Genomic DNA, 23,108 nt, shown 5'->3' with positions numbered 1-23,108 from the left:
CAGGAAGTGGTTGCAGCTATCTTAGAACTCCAGACTCTGTCCCAAGTCCTTAAAAAACTGTAAAAAAATCTTTTACAAAAAAAAGAAATAAGAGGGCAGGGTTGGGATGCTTTGACCTCTAGGACTGCTGGTGGGGTACAGCACAGGCTCCTGGGGGAGGGGGGTACCTTTGGGAGGGGAGGTTTTTGTGGCTCCCTCCTCAGGCCGATTTTGGCCCTAGCTGAACAGCTTGCACCGGCATGTGGCTCTGGGTGAGACGTGGTGGGGCACCTCTTCCGTAGCCACGAAAGAGGCGAGAAGCAGACTGTGCAGGGCACGTGGTGGAGAGGCCGAAGTACCTGGACGTAGCCCTAGTGTCCTTGAAGCGCTCTAGAAGCATTGTCTGCCTTGTCGCCAAAAAGGCGATGGCCATCAAAGGGCATGGACATACCCTGAAAAAACAGTCGACCTAAACCAGGCGTAGCGTCGAAGGGCTACCGATGTGGAATTAGTCTTGCCTAGTGAGTCGGCGGTATTCAGCCCACAGCGGATGGTAAACTTCGCTGCATCACTCCCCTCGGCAATTGCACGGGAGAGTACAGCCCCGGCCTGGGCACTGAGGCAGCTCTTGCGCCACCGTATCCCAAACAGAGTGGGTATAATGGCCTAAAAGACATACGGTGCTTACCGACCGCAGTCACAAGCTGAAGAAAGAAAACATCTTCTTCCCAAGATGGTCCAGCTTTTTGGATTCCCTATCAGGTGGTGCATTAGGGAATGCGCCTCTGGAGGTAGATCCTTGGACCATCAACCTCTCAGAGGTGGGGTGTTGGGTGAGGAAAGATGGTTCGCCCGGAGCCGGCAGTGGTGTCGGGCAATCATCCTATCCACAGGAGCTCCTGAGTTGGGCCAGACCAGGTCCCCAGAAGGATGTCAGTGAGGGCAATTTTAAACGGTAGCAGGGGCTCTGAAGAGCTCGCTGCCGGCTGAAGCACCTTGGTTAGGAGGTTAGTCCTGACCGCCACCGTGGGTATCTCGAAGTGAAGAGCCTCAGCCGCCCTATGCAACACCATGGAGTAAGACGCTTGGTAGGAGGAGACAACATGCCAAGGTCTGGTGAGGTATCAGGACCTGGCTTCCCCAAGTTCCTCTCTGCAGTCCGGTTCGTAGCTCAACTGGTCAGTTAGAGGGTCTACAGACCCCTCCCAGTCCTCCTCAACCTCTTCTTGCTGCCAATCTGGTCTAAAAGAGCCAGAGTAGACCAGGGGCACAAAAGTACCCCTTGGCGCCGGATCCGGCATCGGTCGACGCCAGTCCGGCTCCGTATCTACCTTGAGGTAAGGGCCGGGGTTGACGTCGGCTGGGGACACAGCCAACGTCGGCTGCAGACGTGGTGCCGATGGAATCGGCGCTGGGGGAGGTGTAATAAGGTCAACCGGCGCCAATCCGGATACAGGCCTGGATCCAAGGGGATCCTGCGGTGCTGAGGCCGGAGCCACCGGCATCGAAGGCCTAGGGCCCCCAGCCGAGTCTGCGGGGCCCGAAGGCACGCCGGCGGAGTTGGGCTGGCCAAAGATGCATGCATCGCTCCATAAAATTGACGAAGCTGGGCAGGATCCGGAAAAGGAGGGAAACCAGGAGCCGACCCTTCGGGCTCTGCACGTGGAGCTGCCGGAGGGGCACCACCCACATCATTCTTCGCGTCGGCTGACGGACGGGGAGAAGTCAAAGAGTGACAATGCTTATTCGACTTCTTCTTGTGCTTCGACTTACCTGACCCCAAGTGCGAAGACTTGGATGAAGAATGATGGTGGCTCCGCGACCGGCCCCTCGACCTACTACCCGACAGGGACCACGAACGGCGCAGTCTCGACTGCTGGGCCTCGAGAAGCTGTCGGGACCGCTCCCGCAAAGACTTCGGATTCATGGTCCGGCAGTCGGAGCATGACTTGGGGTTGCGGCCGCACTCCAGGCAGAAGAGGCACACTCAGTGCGGATCCGTCACTGACATCAGTCGGTTACAGGAACTGCAAGCCTTGAAGCAGGGCATCCCTTGTGCAACAGGAGTCGATGGACTCAAAAACGATGTCAACAAATGTCGAGAAAAAGTCAGTCAAAAGGTGATTGGGGGTACCGCTCTCTCCAGATCTGCGCTTGCTGGCGTGGAAAAAGAAAGAACTGACGTCAGCGCACGAGGGCGGTGTCATCACGCTCACTCTGCCTCACTAGGAGCCGACGACGCGACCGCCAGGAGCGCTTTTTCTCATAGTAACGTTGTTGGGACTTAGCATAGAGCAGCAAGCGCTAAGAGGGGATTGCATGTAAAATAGTTTTTTAATCTGCTGAGAAATTGCTTTTACATTTATTTAAAACATTGTCACACCTACCGGTTAGATTTCGGAGCTGTGTTCAATACTGGCTATTTTCGCATAGGTTAACGCTCTAGCTTACAGCCACAAACGCGATAGAGCCTCCTCACGTCATCACGCTCACTCGGCCTCATTAGGAGCAGACGCTTGCAGCGGGTGCGCCTAAGTCAAGCCTGTCTGCGCCCGACCTGGACCAGGGGCCAGGAACCCTGCTGGTTCCAATAATTTACGGCTCTGCTGCACATGCGAACAGCTCATATACCTCAAAGAAGAACCCAAAAGTAAGTGCAAACACTCTATAAGTTGTGAGCACTATCCTTTACAATGTTGTGATTATAGAATCTGCTCTCCTTTACGTAGGTCTGACCTCTTAGTGGAGGGAAGGGAGCTCAAAATGTTCTTACTTAATTGTCGCTCCCTCCCCAAACACGCTGTGGAGATCTACATCCTATTGGAAGAGGAAAAACGGATATCCTATTCCTCACAGAAACCTGGTTAGACAAAGACATGGATTATGCCATTATACAAACACTCCCACCTCACAATACAATACAGAGGCAAGACTGAGAGGTCGGTCGGGGAGGGGGCACTGCCATTATTTATAAGGATGTTCTTAAATGCTGCATCTCGAATAATCCCATTCCTACCTCTGAAAGTATCCTGTTTTCCATCTGGGAATCTCATGTTACTACCCTTTCGAGCATTTTACTTTACCGCCACCTAGGCCCTGTTAGTCCATTTTGTCAGGCTATGCCTGAAATTATAGCTAATTTGGCAAGTTCCCTGCCTAATGGTACGGTATTGGGAGATTTTACCATACATTTTGAGAATGCTCAACTCCCCCAAATAGTAGACCTTGTTGAGGGGCTAGCGGCCTTTCAGTTCAATCAAAAAGTCCCAGGGCCAACACACAATAAAAGTCATCTATTGGACCCCATTTTTTCTAATATTCAAACTTTGACTGCCTTTCAACCTATTCCATTACCCTGGTCCGATCACTTCCTGCTCTCATTCACGTGGGCTAGGCAGGAAATAAGTCCTCCGGCCAGGGAAATAAATAAACTTATTCGGACCTGGTATACACTTCCGTGAAACGCATGGGAGAATGAATTGGAAATCACAAGACCTATACCCCATCCTAATCCTATAATTGCCAATGATACTTTCAATAGTTGGCTAGAGTCTACCAAAAAAAGAGATACAGATCAAAACTGGTACTAAGAGAAATCCCTGGTACTCCTTAGTTGGAACTCCGGAAGCTTAAGCAAGAATGCGAAGTATTGGAAAGTAAGTGGAGAAAAAACTCATCATCTAGCAAAAAGCCTAATATAGAGAAGCTATTAAACATTATAAATTAGAGATAAAATCTGCACAAAGCTGCTATTATGAAGAGAAAATAGCATCGTTGGTAAATTCTCTGCGCTAAATCTTCTTGATTGCTAAATCACTTCTGATTCCTTCTGTCCCCTCACTGATCGCAGATAGCCCTGAACCCCCCGTTGTAATCACCTAGCAGAATTCTTCTCAGGGAAGATACAGACTATCTATAAGTCCTTCCTTCTGGAAAGTGACAAGCAGCTGGTACTTCAAACTGATCCAATAACGGAACAGGTCCTACTGAAGGAATTCCCCCTACTGAATCAGAATTCCTTAGTAGAAATTTTAACCCATCTTAAATCGGGTTCACTCCTACCCAGCCCCGCCTACTATTCTTTATAAGATCAGTAAGACCCTTTCTTCAGGCTTAGTTGACCTGATTAATGCCTCCTATCTCACAGGAATTATGCCTCCCTTGTGGAAACGGGCGATGGTCAAGGCTCTGATAAAGAAGCCCAACCTAGATCCGGAAGACTGGGCGAACTACTGACCTATCTCCCTGCTTCCTGGCATAAGTAAAATCGCCGAGAAGCATGTAAATTCTTCCCTATCGGGCTTCTTGGAAAATAATTACTTTCTCCACTCCTCACAAACAGGTTTCAGATCACAACAGGGCAGTAGTCGGTAGTGGAGGAAACCAGGAAAATTCTTGACCACAGAGGCTGCGCTGCAATTATTTTATTAGATCTAAGCGCAGCCTTCGATATAGTCAACCATGGCATTGAAATGGCTGCAGTCTTTTTTAGATGACAGTTTTTTCAGTTTTTGAGGAAGACAGTATCTCCAAACAAGTACCCCTTACCTGCGGAGTTCCCCAGGGATCTGCATTAAGCCCCACCTTGTTCAACGTCTACCCGAGTTCCCTGGTGCATATAGTCACCCCATTTGGGGTGCAAATCGTCACCTATGCAGACAATACTCAGCTACTCACTGAACAAAAATGATAATTCAAGAGGAGCCCTCACATCCCGTCTAGAAAAAAGTGGTCAGCTGGATGGACACCTCATATTTGAAGCTCAATGGAGATAAAACGGAAATGCATCTTGGCAATGAAGCCCCCCTCAATATAGACTCCTGGTGGCCCAACAGTCTAGGTCCCCCCCAACTCCGAAAAAGTCTATAAAAAGCTTAGGAGTCGTACAAGATGCCAACCTATATTTTAAGGAACAGGCGCGGAAAGTGGCAGGTACCTGCTACGGCCTTCTGCGGATGATCAGGAAAATTCTTCCCCTTCTACCTTTTGTGGCCAGAAGACTGTTAGTACAAGCATTAATCCTGTTGAGACTGGATTATGCAAATGCTATTTATCTTGGAGCTCCACTGTCCACCACAAAAATACTACAAACAGTCCAAAATTGTGCAGCTCGGCTGCTTTTAAATGTTCCTAAACGATTGTCAGCCTCATTAAACTGGCTTCCAATCCAGGAGAGGATTCAATGTAAAGCTATGTGCATTGCCCATAAAGCACCGGCGGGGAAAAGATCCTCGTTGATTCAGGCCATGATTCTTCCCTACCAGCCTAAAAGAGTCCTAAGATCAGAGAGTAAATACTTTTTAACAGTCCCAAAAATTAAACGAACAAGAAGTGGAGGCCGCCTCTTTTCATATAGTGTTGCCAAGTTTTGAAATCTTACCTCCCTTCACATCCGCTCTCAATCTAATTACCAGCACTTTCGTAAACAGTTAAAAACCTTTCTCTTTCCCGGATATGTTATGAATCTGGTTTAGCGTACTCCTTAGTGCTGGGATGCCTTCGGGTAACCAGGCGCTTCACAAGTGCTTCCTCATTCATTCGCTACCGCGACGTCATCCCAGCAACCACAACGCCAACGAAGATCGTAGAGTCAACCAACGCCACCGCCTGAGGCGCAGGGGTACTGCTGACGAAAAACTTTCCGGATCCAGTCTGAGGCCTGGGGGTAATTCTAAGGTAAGGAATCTATAACTAATTGTGATTTTCAGATAATACTTTTTAGTAAATTATGGCAAATGTATGACACCAATAACATCTCTGATAGAGAGATGGATTATGCTCCCCATATCTGTAGCAGGGAGAGTTGCTCTTATGAAAATGATGCTGCTGTCAAAGTGTACTTGCTATAATACTGCTTAGAGCATGTATTATAAAGTTGGCATGCGTTTGTAGCCTAGACTAAGCTCCGGAAAAATGCTAATGTTTTAAGGGACGGGCAGATTTGCTGCCCCCAATTTTGAAGTATACCATCTGATTTCACAGGCGCAGTTTGCCCCCCGCTGGTTCCATAATAGCAAACATGCTCTGCAGTACAACCTTAAATAAGTTTCCAACTATTGGAAAGAAACGTCGTTGTAAATACTGTAGTAATCAATCAATTATTGCATTCACTAAGAAAAGTCCATAGGCAAGCTTGTTTAGTAGAAATGTTATATTTTTTATTTCATAATCCCATGTTATCAAAAACAGTAGACCCAAGAACTCATATGACATAGAATCATCAGCCTACACATTTCGTCCACACTTGGACTTCATCAGGACTCAAAATTCCTTCTTTTGCAATTCCATCTTTAGAGTTCATGTGTTCTTCATAACATCATTCTTATTCTGAACAACGGAGCTACTCCTTCTCCCGCAGCACTGCCGTGCCGGCGGGTATTATCGGACCGGCCGCGTTACAGATGCGGGAGAAGGAGTCACTCCGTTGTTCAGAATAAGAATTTCCCCATAATGGGATGATGATATGAAGAATTCACCAGTGCGCACGGTTATTGGGCCCTCATCGCCTTCAGTAAAGAAGAACCTTAAATAAGGTTTAGAAGGCCAAGTGCCTCTGAATATCGCTTTATTGTAAAAGCTCTAAAGACCCAATGAAGAGATAGATACAGTTAAATGCACAGCATGGGCTTTGGCAAGACTGTCCACAGTATCTGTTGTGGCGGACAATTCTTCACCTACAATGCCACTGATCAATAACTCATTTAGAAGTCATGTGTGAACTATGCGTGATAAAGCAGCAACTACACAGCAGGCAGATCCACCAGATGAATGATTTATTTACAAATAAGAAACTTAAGAAATATCAGGAATAAGTAGGTGATATTGCTGGCACCTCATGAGATGTATGGACATACCATATTGCGGCATTCCATTGATGATCTATTCCCGTCTTTGCCACATGACCCTGCAGGGTAGAAGCTACTTGCCTGACAAGCCCATACCCAGTCAGGCTGATCACATTCCCATTCAGGCTGAACACAACAATCTATAACACTGCAATGAATATATAGTCACAGAAAACATGCATAGCAGAAACAGGTGGTTGCGAAAATTGAGATTTGAGATATCAGAGGCCAAATGGGCTTTTTGCAGTCAAAAGAGGTCTCCGATAGCCGTTTCCTTTTCGTTGGGACAGAGAGTCACTAAACTGCAATACCCATTGGGAGCTGAAACCAGGGATCCACATCAGCATGCCTGCAGGGGCCGGGACTGCGAGACCCAGGAATCAACGCGCATCAAGAACGCAGCGCACCTGGTGTCTCTTCCCGCCCCCTGCTTCCGGCTATTTACGGCTCGCGGCCCCCGCTCCGCGGGAGCCGCTCGTAGCCATTTTCTTTTCGTTGGGACAGAGAGTCACTAACCTGCAATACCCATTGGGAGCTGAAACCAGGGATCCACATCAGCACGCCTGCAGGGGCCGGGACTGCGAGACCCAGGAATCAACGCGCATCAAGAACGCAGCGCACCTGGTGTCTCTTCCCGCCCCCTCCCACCACTATATTAACACGTCACAATACGCGGGACGCGCGCGGGCGTACGCCGGGCTAAACCCGGGCAAAGGGCGGGCCGTTTGAGGCCGTTCGAGGACGGCATAGACCGGGACCGGGCCACCCCCCGTGGTCGGAATCTTCAGCTACCCCTGTCGCCACCTGGTCCCCTTCACATCGAGGCCGAGATGTCCACCAGGGAAACAAGGAGTAAATCGATGCTGGCTGCGGCAGGAGCCGTTAAAGGTACCATCGACAATTACTTTGTCAAGGCAGGATCACTTCTGATAGATGAAATTTCTGTACTTGAAAGACGCATCTCCCAGGAAATTGAGTGGGTGAGGAGATCATCAATGGGCCCACTGGCCCTGGCCAAGACCCCTGAAGGAAGGCCAGAGGCTAACATTACTAACCTCGAGGGGTTGGGGGGGACCTATCAACTACTAGCCCAAACCTTACAAGGGAGGCCATAAATGACCTTGAGGACATGAGTCTAATGACCCTACCGGTGGGCCAAATACCACCCACCCCACTTCTAATCCCCAGCTCTGGCTCTGACTCTGCCACAGCCACCATGAGCGAGAATGTCTCGGATCTTGCAAGGGGGGCAAGGGGATGGGCAATCCAAAAAAAGAGGAAAGGAGGGCAAACGAAGGGAGGATGTAAGGCAAAAACATCTAAGGCAACCCCCGCAAAAGATGCTGTAATTTCTGGCAGCAACACCCTTGGCCAACTCTCCAAGACTAGTGCGGAGGCTCCTTCAGTACTCACCGCACCAAAGGGTACTTCCTCTCACCCCATTAATTTTTTATTGGATTCATCTAGTGAGGATATAACACTCACAGATATAGGCTCTCTTTTTTTTTCTAGCCCCCCTTGAAGCCCGGCTGATTAAAATTGAAGCCAGACTGGTCAATATCGAAAAATCTACAGCCCAGCTGGCTGATAGCCTGAAAATAGAAACCAAGGGAGCTAAAAGGGGGATGGAACCAAACCACAACAAGGGTATTGTGAAAAAAGACACAGCTAACTCCCAAAACACACAACACAAATCCAATAAAACCATGACCCCGCAACCCCAGCCTATAACAAATAAAACAACCTTGCCCACACTAACCCAGCCTTCATCGCATCCCCCCCAACTACAACTAAACATTCCAAATTTATTGCCGCTTCTTCATCGGACAAACCGCAAAGTGACCCCAAACCCAGAGATAACATTCCAAACAATCCTCGTAAAATTAAACCAATGAAGCTACCACCAGAAGCCTCTCCCTACACAGTCATCCTGGTGGGAGTACCCGAGATAAAACCCGCTGCCACAGAGACGACCACCTCCCTTAGGAACAAAGTCATTAACTGGTTGTCCATATATCGACCTCTCCCGCAAGGTACAACTAGTGATGTTCTTATGGTGAGACGAACTACCTGGGTTGGCAACACGAGGCGACTGTGTGGTGGTTAGTTTTAGAGAACACAGGACAGCCTCTTACATCTGTAGCTGGACCCTTGAAGACCAAGTGAGCCAAATCCAGCCTCTCCCTCTCTCATTCTTCTACCCATCGAACATGTAGCATTCAGAAGATCAAAGATGGGGATACCATCAAGAATCATTAGAAGAGTGGGAGAGAGATCGTGATGGGTGGAGGGACACCTACTTCGACAGGAGTACGGCCCCCGAATATTTACCCCAATATGGCGATGAAGAGGGATGGGAGATTAGCACTAGGAGGAGGGGCGGAAGGGGGGGAAGACCTAGAGGAGTCCCGGGACCCTATAGAATTCACCAGCCAGCTTACCTCCAGACCTCAAATAGGTATAGCAGCCTCGAAATGGTTGATTGACTGCTTAAGCCCATAGTTAGGGACCTGCATCAATTCCACTCATCAGACGATTCAGAGGATAGAATCACCCCCTGTGAACAACCTCAACCTTTACGAGAGGGGATAACTGCGTCTAATGATCTTACGTTGTCCCGAGATCTCGGTCTACCCACAACTGACACACTGGGCAAGGGTAGAAAACCAGGGCCCGGTTACGAGGACCTGCCACAAGATCTAACGGCAAACCTCGCCACAAAAGCTCTACCACCCCTAGGACCTCCATTCTTTAATTTGATTTCATAGAATATAGCCGGGCTGGGAAATAAAACGGATTGTCCAGAGTGGGCTTCCTTTGTTAATTCAAAAAGTATCTGCCTCTTTCAGGAAACTTGGGCAAGAGAGGAACATACACACCTGGGGTTTGCAGTGTTCTCAAAACCTGCTAAATGGGGGGCTAGGGGACGTCCATCAGGAGGGTTGGCAACTTGGGTGGCCTCTCATCTAGGCTGCCAGGCTAGGCAATTACTAGTTGACTCAGAAGACATCTTACCGGTTCTTCTAGAATGGCCAAACTCTACCAAGTTGAGGACTATAAACGTCTATTCGCGACCTGTAGTTCTGCAACGCGAATCTAAAACCATTGAGGAACTCTCGGCTTTCCTGAGTGAAATTCCAAGAGACCTCCCATATGTGGTTGGAGTGGATTTGAACTCGCACTACGAGCCACTGCCCGGCCTTCTTGATGGACCCTCCAAAGAGGAGGATTCAAGATGGCTGATACCTGCTACGGTGGCACCTCCTCCAAGAGCCTGGACCTCCCTCGCACTGCAGATCACCGCACTTACCCTTAACCATGGTCGCAGGGCTTGTAATGGGCGCACTAAATCAGACACCCCAAGCAAATGTACCTACAATAAAGTAGGAAGGGAATCTAGATTAGATTACGTCTTAGTCCAATTGTCCTGTTGGCAACGAATTATCGATTTCAGGGTACTGGACAGAGGGGACAGCGATCACAACGCCCTCGAACTTGAATATGCCATACCAGGCATCGAGGACTTGGGACAGGACAAAGAAAGTCCAAAGACAGGGTTACTCGTGGAGAACAACAGGAGAAGAGTCAGGTGGGGGAAACTGGTTACAAGTGGCGATAAGTTACCCAGGCTTTACGCTAGAATCACCCCTGTGTTGGAAAAAGCTTTTGATCTGGGTGCAGATCTGGGGAATGTGAAAAATAGAGACCAGTTATGGCAAACCCATGGTGAAGTAATAAGCACCATGGAGTCTGATCTCTTTTCAAACGGCACTGCTAGATCCAGTGGGATGGTATAATGCCACATGCCGGGACTCGAAACGTGAACTCCTACTCGCCATAATGCCACATGCCGGGACTCGAAACGTGAACTCCTACTCGCCATCAAGGCGCGTAGTTGTAGGGAGGAGATACAAGCCAGAAGACGGGCATATAAGACACTACTGGTAAATGCCAAGGCCGAGTGGGACCAACAATATTGGGAGGAACTCTCTGGGGCATTAGCCACCAAAGATTCTTGTAAATTTTGGCGGTTAGTCAACAACGAGTCAGAAGACCTGCCGTCGGCTACTGAATCCAACATTGCCCCGAGCGTTTGGCAAAATCACTTCCAGTCCCTATACGCAATAGAGGACGCGGCTGTGTCTACATCCTACCGCACTCTAGTTAGTGGCGAGGAGGGTGAACCCTTTACAGAAAAGGAAGTCCAGGCAGCAATTGCGGGCCTGGCTGCAGGTAAAGCACCGGGGCTCGATGGAGTGCCTGGAGATCTCTTCAAGCAGGAGCCAGGGATATGGGCTCCCTATCTCCTGTTAATATTTAATGCAATCCTCAGGGGAATGGACGTCCCGGATACTTGGCTGGGCGCAGAGGTGGTCCCAATATATAAAAAGGGTTCCCCTCTCCTCCCAGCCAACTATCGTCCAATAAGCCTTATCGACGTATCCCAGAAGTTGTTCGGTAGGCTGATCTTGGACCGATTGCAGAACTGGCTCGAGGAAACAGATACCCTGAGCCCATATCAGGCAGGTTTCAGGAGTGGGGTCTCCACAATTGATCAATTGTTCAGACTAAACCCCATGTACTGGAAGACTGCATTGATCGAGGGCGGCACCTTGTACACGGTTTTTGTGGACCTACGTGCCGCCTTCGATCTGGTGCCAAGAACAAAACTGTGGAGGGTAATGGAAGAGCTAGGCGTTCCCAATGACATTCTCGCAATCTTGGTAAGACTACATCACAACAACTTTGCACGCGTCAGGTGCGGGAGAAGTGGCAATTTAACTAAAAGATTCCCCGTTCGCAGAGGGGTGAGACAGGGCTGTGTGCTCGCACCGACCCTGTTCTGCCTCTTTGTGAACGGGGTAATCGCGCACCTGGTGGGGATTGCAAACACCGACGCCCCAAAACTCACAGGCAGCAGGGTGCCCGCAATTATGTTTGCGGATGACACCCTGCTGCTGTCCAAATCCCCGATGGGCATACAGCGGGTGTTAGACGGCTTTCTGGAATTCTGCACGGAAAGAGGACTTGAAATTAACCCGCAGAAAACAAATTTCATGATCCTAAACCCCACGCCCTTCAAGCGCCCAAACCCCCTCCTCGGCACAGTGCGCTTGGAAAGGGTTCACACTATAGAGTATTTGGGTATAACACTTAACCAAAATCTCACGTGGGTGAAACACCAGATAAAGGCAAACATGAAATTGGCCCAGAAGGCAGGTGGTATTATGAGAATTGCGACTAAGTCATCACACCGCCCTCTCAGTCCTGCTATCCAAATTTACAAAGCACAGGCACGGGGGTGCTACTTACGGGGGAGAGATGTGGGGCCACATTCCATCGTCCTCTTTGTTAATCACAGAGAATAAATTTTTGAGGCAGCTGACTGCTCTTCCACCAAGTACCCCACTGTTGCCCTTGAGACTGGACCTGGGAGTGAGGCCTATTACGGAGGAACTAGGGCTCAGGCCATTAACATTTTGGTGACGCATTTGGAGTAGCCAAGATCTTCTCCACTATAGATCTGAGTTGCAGGAATTTTTATCCCTACCCAACGCCACTAAGATCCCTTGGCTAAAATATATTAAGACAACCTGTGAGTCTCTCGGATTATCGGACCTATGGTCAGACCCGGGAAGTACATCCATCAGGATTCCAAGGAAAGCGCTGTCCAGGGTATATTATGATAAAATGCTTTCTCGAGCTCTGGACGGTGCGCGCGAGGGTTCTCTGTCACATTGTTTCATTAAAATTAAAGACTCCTACAGCCTGGAAAGTGTTCTGGATGGCATGACCCCTGCTCTAACTAGGAAATTATTCCTGCAATGGAGATACGGGACCCTTCCTTTAATGTCTTTCACCAAAGTATGGTCACGACGGCCGCCCACAGAGAAGTGCCCGGCATGCGACCACACAAAGGAGAATGAGGCTCACGTGATTTTCTTTTGCCGAGCCTACCAGAGAAGCAGGAAATTCTGGCTGGTCCCCCTCCTCAAAAACGTGGGTTTTAGAACATTTTTACCTGCGTATAGAATCCTAAAGACAGACTTATCTCCGCCAATTGTGTTTGCTGTGGCAAAATTTCTAACTGCGATGTGGTACACCCGAAATCGACTGATTAAGATGGCTGGAGAATCCTGAAAACTGCCACCCTTTGACTTACTTCTTAAATCTTTAATGCTTTTAATATTAATGGACTACTTGTAATTTGAATTTTAACCAAAAGCAGCTATTTGTATATCTTTTATGATCTTGTGATCCAAATAAAGATTTGAAATTGAATTGAATAAGAATTTCCCCATAATGGGATGATGATATGAAGAATTCACCAGTGCGCACGGTTATTGTGCCCTCATCGCCTTCAGTAAAGAAGAACCTTAAATAAGGATTAGAAGGCCAAGTGCCTCCGAATATCGCTTTATTGTAAAAGCTCTAAAGACCCAATGAAGAGATAGATACAGTTAAATGTACAGCATGGGCTTTGGCAAGACTGTCCACAGTATCTGTTGTGGCGGACAATTCTTCACCTACAATGCCACTGATCAATAACTCATTTAGAAGTCATGTGTGAACTATGAGTGATAAAGCAGCAACTACACAGCAGGCAGATCCACCAGATGAATGATTTATTTACAAATAAGAAACTTAAGAAATATCAGGAATAAGTAGGTGATATTGCTGGCACCTCATGAGATGTATGGACATACCATATTGCGGCATTCCATTGATGATCTATTCCCGTCTCTGCCACATGACCCTGCAGGGTAGAAGCTACTTGCCTGACAAGCCCATACCCAGTCAGGCTGATCACATTCCCATTCAGGCTGAACACAACAATCTATAACACTGCAATGAATATATAGTCACAGAAAACATGCATAGCAGAAACAGCTTTGAGATATCAGAGGCCAAATGGGCTTTTTGCAGTCAAAAGAGGTCTCCGATAATGAGAGATATAGATTAATACATTTTAAATTCACACAGAGCACACTACAGCCTTGGTATGATTGAGAGTCCACAGTGCTGCTGGTGTGCAACCCTACAGCCATATCTCATGTACCTGGCCTGGCACTGTTCCCCAATTGGTTCATTCTGATCGCACGTTGTAGAGGCAGTAAATAATATGACCGAAATAGCCCAGAGAGAACCTTAATCAAGGCACTTTTAGGATATGTGATAAACTGTCCTGAAGCATAAAGGAAACTGGTAGCAATCGCAATGGTGATGGGAAAATGTAGAGTTGCCATGATTGGGAGGAGACAACCACCTCAGTGAGAAATGGTTTAAAGATCTAACATTGTGTGATGTGTTTTTGAGGGTGTATGCTCCATTTTACCCATGGCCGAGATATTTGAGGTCAGTTGGGTACATAACTGACCACATGAATTAACTTGCAGACGTGATGTACTACCAGTGGAGGTTTATATTGCCGTGCAGCCCCTAAGCAGGAGGAGTGAGCTGCACTGTTGAGAGAGCTGAATATGTAATGTAGAATGTCACCCAGTGCATCATCACTTTGTAACTTGTCCTTATTCGTTAACCAATGTGAAAACGCATTCTGACTCTTTGCCTGTCTCACACTGTGTATTTCCACTACTCTAATTGATAAATACATAAATAAATGCAAATAATACTTTTTAGACATTTCGATCTCCCTTCTTAACATTTAGATTTGAGATATGAATCTTTATTTGTGTACTTGTTGACTTCACTCACTAAGCGAGATTTAAGGGATGCTACCTGTGTAAGCAGAGAGAATTATAAAGGATGCTACTAAGTTAGGCCATAATAAATTACAGTTATATGTCGTCATATTGAGTTAGAGGGGATGTGCCCGCGCCTGCCACTAAAATGGCCACATCTATGTGAGGCTCCGACATCGGCAGCCCTAATCTGCCTGCAATAGCCTTAAAAACCGCCTGCGGCACCCCACACGGATGAGATGAGGTAGGGGGGAAACTGGAGAAGCCTAGAAACAGAGACAGGGGGATCCGATGCTTGGCGGATACATATGGTGAGGGAAAGCGGGGCGTAGTCAACACCACCTCAGAGGCCCAGCAGTGACAGGGGCCGCGGGCCAGCCTGAGATCACCAGATTCCGTCTGATGGAGCACCAGCTCCCCTCACATGCCACACAACTAAAACACCGATGGAGGCCCATCCCCAGCGACGACAACAGGCAGCTACGTGGGCCAGCTGGAGACGTCTAACACAGCAAGCAAGGCCCGTTGCGAGTCACTGTGGGTCATGGAAGAGCGGGCCTCACAAAGACTGAACCATGAACACGCTGAGAGGGTGATCTGGAAACTCTATTGCGGGACATCACTGAACCCCCAGCAACGGCGAGTTATACACAGGGACGCGTACGATGTAGTAAGTCAAGTGCCCAAGCACGATCTCCCAACTGCCCAGCTCCTTAACCTCACCTCAAATCATGGACACTCCTGCAGACGTGGCCGCTTTCTGCAAGGAGATCTGAGCTGAATCCCTCCCATCTCACCGTTCAATGTCTGCAAATTCAGGAGCAGAATATTCAGGGAGCTTGTCCCCTGCAGCTTACAACAACAAAAATTAAAGAGCTCTGAACTGAGAGATTTGTAAATCCATAGATGGCAGTGCCAGGCTCCTGGACCCCATCTGAACAGAACACAAGACTGCAGCTGTCCCACGCTGTCACTCACTCCTAGCAGTTGCATACCCAATGTATAGTAGGCACCCATTCCAGATGGGCCACCAAGGATAAAATGCTGTCACGCGCCCCCCTCCCCCTCCCCCTCCCCATGGTGATCACAGCTTGTTTTGTATTGGAAAGGTTCTTGTTTCTTTGCGTTAGTAGTTTAAAAAGGATTCGCTATGATGATAGTCAATCTAGTGTGGGTGGGGGGGAAGGGTATGTGGGATTTTGTTAGTATGTATTAGTAAGTCAATTGACTTCTGCTGCAGAATGTCGCACCACACAATAATGTACACAAACCATTACACAACACTCTCAACCAGGCCATCTCCTACAATAGGACATTTATAGCATCCATGCCAGCTCAAAGTCTAAAATTCTCTGCTATGTCATGGAACATCTGCAGCATCAACAACCCGCGAAAAGGCAAGGAGGTGCTCTCCTATCTACAGAGACATCATATTAAAATCGCTTTTCTACAGGAGACCCACCTATCCCCTTGAAGTGATCATGTATTTGCTAAGCAATGGGGCTCCCACCGCTATTATTCTCTGGGCACCTACATCCGGATCCATAAAAGCGTCCCATTCCTGCACCATGCCCACTACGCTGAACCGAACAGCCACTACCTACTGCTACAAGGCACCCTAGCAGATAAGAAGGTACTATTAGTCAACCTCTATGCCCCCAACGTAGACGACCCTGATTTCTTCTAAGACTTACTTGCCCACATGGAAAGTTTTGAGACAGAACGTATGGTGGTAGGGGGAGACCTCAATATGCCACATTGCCTATGGACATATTCAACTAGAGCACAACCCGCTGACAAACCTCGGGCTAGAGGAATGGACAGACTGACTGGAGCCTTTTATTAAGCTTTTAAACGACAGCAAGCCCTGTGATTCCTAGCAGTATACAATAAAGCGCTTGATACAGGGGAGCTACCACCTACGTTCCGCAAGGCGGTCCTGACAGTACTGCTATAACCAGGCAAGGATCTCAGTGGTTGCGCATCCAATCGACCCCCTTCCCTGCTAAACCTAGACAACAAAATACTAGCAGAGATACTTGCTACTAGACTAGCCTTATTGATGGAGCACTTCATCTAACCGGCTCAATATGGCTTTGTGCCGCATAGGTCGACCTCCCTAAAACTTCACACTATATTTGCAGTCCTCAACAAAGCCTCTGCTAATACACCAGCAGCAGTTGCTCTATTAGACGCTGAGAAGACATTCCACTCGCTCGAATGGCCAGATGCTGAGAAGGCATTGGACTCGCTCGAATGGCCGTTTTTACATGCCCTCCTATGTAAACTGGGTATACCCCCCACTTCCTTGCATTGATTATGATTTTATATACACCAGACCCACAACCCATCTGCGGGTGAACGGCGTACTTAAATGTAAATGTAAATGTAAATGTAGCCGTACTTGTAAAGCGCACTGATACTCCTGAGTGTCCTGGCGCTGTACTCATACCACCAGGGAACCCTTCCTGGATTTTCCCCGTGAAATGTCCACTCCTGGGCATCCCCAGGGTGCAACCAGGCATCCCTAGCGCTGTAGGGGGCCGTTGTGGAGACTAAGCAAGCTATTGCCCAGAGTTGCAGCGTGGGACCCATGCTTAGAGTAGGCACCGAGGCGAGCAATCAGGTCCGAGGAATTATGAGCCCAAGATCCACCGAAACCAGCCAAGGCAGGAATTGAACCCTGGTCCCGGGCCAGACCTCTGCATCAGGGTCTGCCGCTCTAACCATTGAGCCACACTTCTCCACTTACAGACACCTTCCCCATATTCCGGGACACCAGAAAGGGATGCCCACTTTCCCCTCTTCTTTTCATGGCCGCAATGGACCCGTTGGTCTGCTTCCTCCAAGACCGTCACTCACACTGCGAGCTACAACTAACACACGGTACCCTATTGCTTTCTCCATAGGCAGGCGATATTCTCCTTTTTATTAGGCACCCACAGGATAATATGCCACCAGTTATGCAAGAAATAGCTAGATCTGGAAACCTCTCAGTACTACGTATTAATTGGACAAAATCAGAGCTCTTCCCACTGACCAATACCATTTGAGCATTACCTGCAGACTCCCCCCTCCAATGGGCAGAAGACGGCACCAAATACCTTGGCATTCATCTTCACAGAAACAGAGATCAGATCTTACAGTGCAACTACGGCCTGACTCTGGCATCCCTCACGATACAAGTGGACAGATGGCCCAGACTACCACTCTCCATGGCGGGTCGAGTGGATATAATTAAGATGGTGGTGCTCCCCAGGTTTCTACATTTATTCACAAATATTCCGCTTCCGTAAACGTTCTTCTGTACACTACATAGCACCCTACAGTGCCTGGTATAGGCAGGAGGCTGCCCTAGGATCCATTGGGACACCATACTCTTCTTTGCGAGCGTGGGGTCCTCGGAGTACCAGATTTCTACTCTTACTATGGCCCTACCTAATGCCCCTACACCTACCGTTGGTACCACCCTGATGCCAGCATTCAATACATCCTCCCTGAATGTGTGCAACTAGAAGGTCTTTCACATTCACAGATCCTATCCAAGGGTATACTGTTGGGAGATTCAGGATATTCAAATGGTCTCCACAACATGCTGTGCATGGCATAAGAAGCGACAATCATTAGATGGGGGGTCCTCTCTATTCAGGCGCTCTCCCCCTCGCAGACAACCCGTGGCTCCTGCTCATGCGGGTGGCACTAGTTAAACGCATGCTCGGGAGATACTTCCTGTCCACCATGGGCGACTTATTCCCCAACGGCCATGCTTTACACCTGACAGATATTGCACCAGTATGCAAAATCCCCTACATGGACCTCTTCATTTTTAGGAGCTGGCAGAACACTCTGCAATCTATTTTGCCCTCCTCTCCGCTCACAGCCGACGACTTCCATACCTTGACAATGGTGGTCACAGACGGTAGCCCCATGACATCCAGACTCTACCATCCATGCATGGCCCTGAGAGAAGATACTACCACATGGGTACGGGGAACATGGGAGGAAGTGCAGGGGATACCACAAAAAGACCAGATATGGAGCTACTGTTGCGCACAAATAAAAACATTTCTATTAATCAGACACAAGCTCTTACACTTTAAGTACCTACCCCGATATTATCTCTCCCTAGTAGGAATTACCAAATGTAATCATTCCAGATCAAATAACTGCCTAAAATGTCACGCCACAGGAGCGGACTTTGCGCATCTAACCTGGTCTTGCTGGAAATAACTTCCTATTGGTTGGCTATATTCACACACATATCTGTCATGTCCGAACACACTATGACACCGGATCCTCTAGTGGACCAACTGGGCTATACACAAAATGTACCATTCGCCAGGTTTTTATGGCGCTGCTGCTGGGCAAGAGAGAGATAGCATTAGGTTGGGGATGTGCCAGATCACCCACTCCTTCAGACTGGCTGGAGAGGATGGGCCGCTGCAAGAGCCTGGTGGGAGATTATGCCAACCTACAGCCCGTACATCCCGCCCCAGAGATTTCGGGCCAAGCTTCCACACATATCTCCACACTCTACTGATCAATCCCCGACCCCCGGATCACCGGCCGATGGGCACCCCACCACCTAGTCTGTCTGCAGGTCAGATTCACATTTACTGATCCAACTATTTTGACAATATGAGGAATGGCTCAAATACCATGGGTTGATAATAAGTCTATGAAGCCTAGTGTTGTGTACGGGTCATCATCTGCGACTGTCTATTCTCTTTGTTTGCATACAAAGTTCAATAACGACAATTTAAAAAATAAATATGGAATTAGAGGTCCTTGAACTAGATGAGAAATGCATCTACATCTAATCCTACTTCTCCTTCACAGCAATCTCAATTGTATTGTATTGTAATTGCATTTATACAATACTTATTACAGCTGACAATTGTTTTCCCACAAAGCGGGTGAGGATGGAATGCGAAGCAGAGCCTAGTATAGTGAAATGGCCATACTAAAGGAGTTTGTTATAACCCATAAAAGTAACTATAACATACACAGGTGTCCAGGGAGGAGGGTGGACACATGTGAATCTACAGTACCACATACCACAAACAGATGTTTACTGGGTAAGTAACATTTTCCATTCGAGGCATGTGTGGCTGTAGACTGTAAAGCAGTCCTCCATAAGCGGTGGCTAACCTGTGAGGGATACAGTTGTTTGAAATAGTGTACATAGAACTGCTTGGCCCACATTAGCTTGTTCATGGGCTAACATCTACACAGTGATGTTTCTTAAATGCGGTTTAGACCATGTCGTTCCTTTACATATAGAAGCTATAGGTACATTTCCTAAAGAGCCTATTGAAGCTCCTTTTTTACGAGTGGAGTGAGCTCTACAAGAGATATGTAAAGTTCTTTTAGCTTTAGCATAGCACATTTGGATGCATTTGACAATCCAACATTAAATGCCTGACTTAGAGTTGGCCCTTCCTTTGTGTGGTTTCGACAAATCAACAAAGAGAAGTTATGTTTTCCTAAATGATTTAGTTCTGTCGCTATAGTACAAGAGAGCTAATTTTGCGTGTACGGTATGTAGAGCCCTTTTCACAACTGAGTCAGGTTGGGGGAAAAAAGACAGGCAAGTCAATAGATTGATTAAGGTGGAATTGAGAAACAATTTTTGGAAGAAATTTAGCATTGGTACAAAGTTGGAAGGATCTAAGGTTAATGCCTGAAGCTCACAGACACGTCTGAGTGAAATGATAGCAACTAGGAATGTTACCTTCCATGATAAAATGGAGGGCTCATTAAAATTATCAATACAATAATAAAGTTTCACTTGGAGCTGGTGGCACTCTAGATAGAATGACTCTTATGTTCTTCCATTAATGCTTTGATGACTGGAATCCTGAAGAGGGAAGTGTCTTGTCTGTTTTGTAGATATGCAGCTACTGCAGCTCGGTGTAACCTTATAAATGTAAAAGCTAAACCAGAGGTATGCACATACAATAAGTAGCAGACAATGTCTTGAACTTTGGCTGCTAATGGATCAATGTGTTTGGAATGACAGTAGTGAAAAAACCTTTTCCATTTAGCAGCATAACAGGCATGAGTAGGCCTGCGTGTCTCTTTAAGAATATCAATACACTACAGTGGGAGATTCAGGTAGCCAAATTCTAAGACTTCAGAAGCCAGATCGCAAGGTCGAGGGACCTGGGGTCTATGTTTCTGATTTGTCAGTGGTTCTGCGTGATAAAGTCCTGTCTGTACGGGAGTATTTCGTGGGTAAATACTGAGAGTTCTAGGAGTGTGGTGAACCATCGTTGCCATGCCCATGTGGGAGCCACAAGGATGAGGGTGAGAGATGTCTGCAGAAGTTTGTGAATCAAAAGCAAAAGCAGTGGGAGAGGTGAAAAAGAGTAGACAAATATCCTGGACCAGCTCTTCTATACTGCGCTCCCCCTGGACTGTGGGTGTGGATAGCAGGCATCAAAGTTTGGGCATATGGTGTTTTCTGCTGTGGCAAGGAGGTATATTTGCAGTTGACTCCAACACTGGAAGTATTGGCGCAGGACTTGCAGGTGAAGTTCCCACTCATGGACTTGTTAAAATCTTCTGCTGAGGAGATCTGCAAAGCCATTGTTCACTCCCGGGAGGTACTCCACTAACAAGTGAATGTTGTACCGGAGGGGCTCACTGAATGGTGTAGCAAGCTTGACAGCAGACCAACACGAGTAGTTTCAATTGACCCTCAATTGGTCAACTGGTGCTCTAAGCACTCCTACAACGGGCCCATGTTGAGTCTGGCATGAGGTTCTGTGGCTATACATGAAGCTATCATACTGAGGAGAAGCATGCCTGTCCTCACTGTTACCTGTTGATGTGGTTGCAATAGGGGAATGAGTGTCTGGAAGGATTGTATCTTGGCAGTAATGGAGTAAATTATCCCCTGTTGTGGGTGGAGGATCGCTCCTAGGTAGGGTTGTATTTGAAGGGGATGGAGGTGCAATTTGACTGTTTTATACAAGGTCTAATATTTAGTCAATTTATTTAAGTAAGCCTTCATAAAAACAATCCATCTTCACCACTTCAGTTATATGTGAACCAAAATGTATGAAGTACCTTAGCCACATTGGCTACAAAATAAAAAACCCTATGTGGAATGCTGCTACATATATTTTCAGTAAATGTGTCAATTGAAAACAAGAAATAAAATACATTGTCACTGCATTTCATTTAGCGGCTGTTTTGAGTGCAAACGTTTCTTACACCTTGCTAACACAGGCTCTAGTGCAGCTTTTCAAGACGCTATGACTTTATTGTTCACAGTCACTCTGTAGCCAAGAGTGCTCAGGATATCATTTAGATCAATCAAATGAACAAGAAGCACCAAGACCCATCAAGTCAACACATCCCACAATCTGCATGCTACTTTCAGTGCATCTGTACTTAGAGCATGCGCAGAGTACGAATTTCGCATGCCCAAGATACCACAGGAGAATTCATAACATTTCCTGCTCTGAGTTAATAAACTGATTCACGTTCAAAGAACTGACCTGTTCTTTTCAAGCAGTCTTGATGCAGTGTCAGTTTTTAACTCATCGGCAGGTGGCACTTCAGACATTTTCTGTTCCAAATGCATCCTTAGAATTTTCTCGTTCTCTAGTAATGCAGAGACAGCTTCCACATTTGTTTGGGCAGTTTTTAGATCCTGTAATATAAAATCAAACATAGTTACCCAACACAAAAAATCAGCTACAACGTTGACAGTGAATTAATTATTAACATATCATCAAAGATGGCAAGGAAGGGAAGCCCAGAAACAAATCCACTTGTTACAGACCCATCTCCCAACTGAATGCGGAACCCAAGATCCTTGCCAAACTCTTGGTCACACAGATATCTTGGATGATAACAGCACTGGTCCACCCGGATCAGTCAGGCTTTATGCCGCACCGTAACATGGCCCTTAAGTTACGTAGGGTTCATGGAGTACTGGGATGGGTTGATACTATTAAGGAGCCAGCCGTCATAATATCGCTAGACGCCTCCATGGCTTTTGATACCATAGAGTGGCCGTACCTGCTAGCTGTCCTTGCCGAAATGGGGTTTGGGCCTGTCTTTACAGCATGGGTTAGACATCTCTATTCGGAGCCCTTGGCCCAAGTGGTAGTTCATAACAAGTGAACAGACCCATTCCAGCTGCATCGAGGGACCAGACAGGGTTGTCCATTGTCCCCCCTGCTGTTTGCCCTTTCCCGGGAACCATTGGCGGCCTGAATCCGTGCAGACCCGATGATTTGCAGACTGCGGTAGTCGGAAGACTGGGAGGACCCCCTCTTGCTTTATGCTGACGATGTAGACCATTATCTAGCCTCCCCCAAAAGGTCTTTAATCTGTGTGTTGGATATTTTCACAACATTTGGCAAACATTCAGGCTATTCGATTAATTGGAGCAAGTCACTCATATGTCCTGGGAGGTGAGTCTCCTCCACTGCTCAGAAATTGCCCGATGCAGACGGTGAGAGATGGTTTCTACTACCTTGGAATCTTTATCACCGCAGATCCTAAACTCCGGTACGAGCGGAACCTATTCCCACCCTTGCAGCAACTCAAAAGTGATGTCGCT

At 47.4% G+C, this 23,108-nt stretch overlaps 1 protein-coding gene across 2 annotated transcripts in view; it reads right to left on the bottom strand.

Annotated features, from left to right (window-relative positions):
* CDK5RAP2 (CDK5 regulatory subunit associated protein 2) overlaps positions 1-23,108 on the bottom strand; it is an 841,564-nt gene that overhangs the window by 730,763 nt on the left and 87,693 nt on the right. For both annotated transcript variants that reach the window (XM_078642183.1, XM_078642184.1), the window contains exon 7: positions 22,036-22,190. In XM_078642183.1, coding sequence (XP_078498309.1) covers positions 22,036-22,190 — 155 coding nt within the window. The remainder of the gene's footprint in view (positions 1-22,035; positions 22,191-23,108) is intronic.

Source organism: Lissotriton helveticus, chromosome 5_1, assembly GCF_964261635.1.
Source record: "Lissotriton helveticus chromosome 5_1, aLisHel1.1, whole genome shotgun sequence".
NCBI lineage: Eukaryota > Metazoa > Chordata > Amphibia > Caudata > Salamandridae > Lissotriton > Lissotriton helveticus.
Note: the sequence above shows the minus strand (reverse complement) of the source record. Positions and strands in the feature narration are given on the sequence as shown.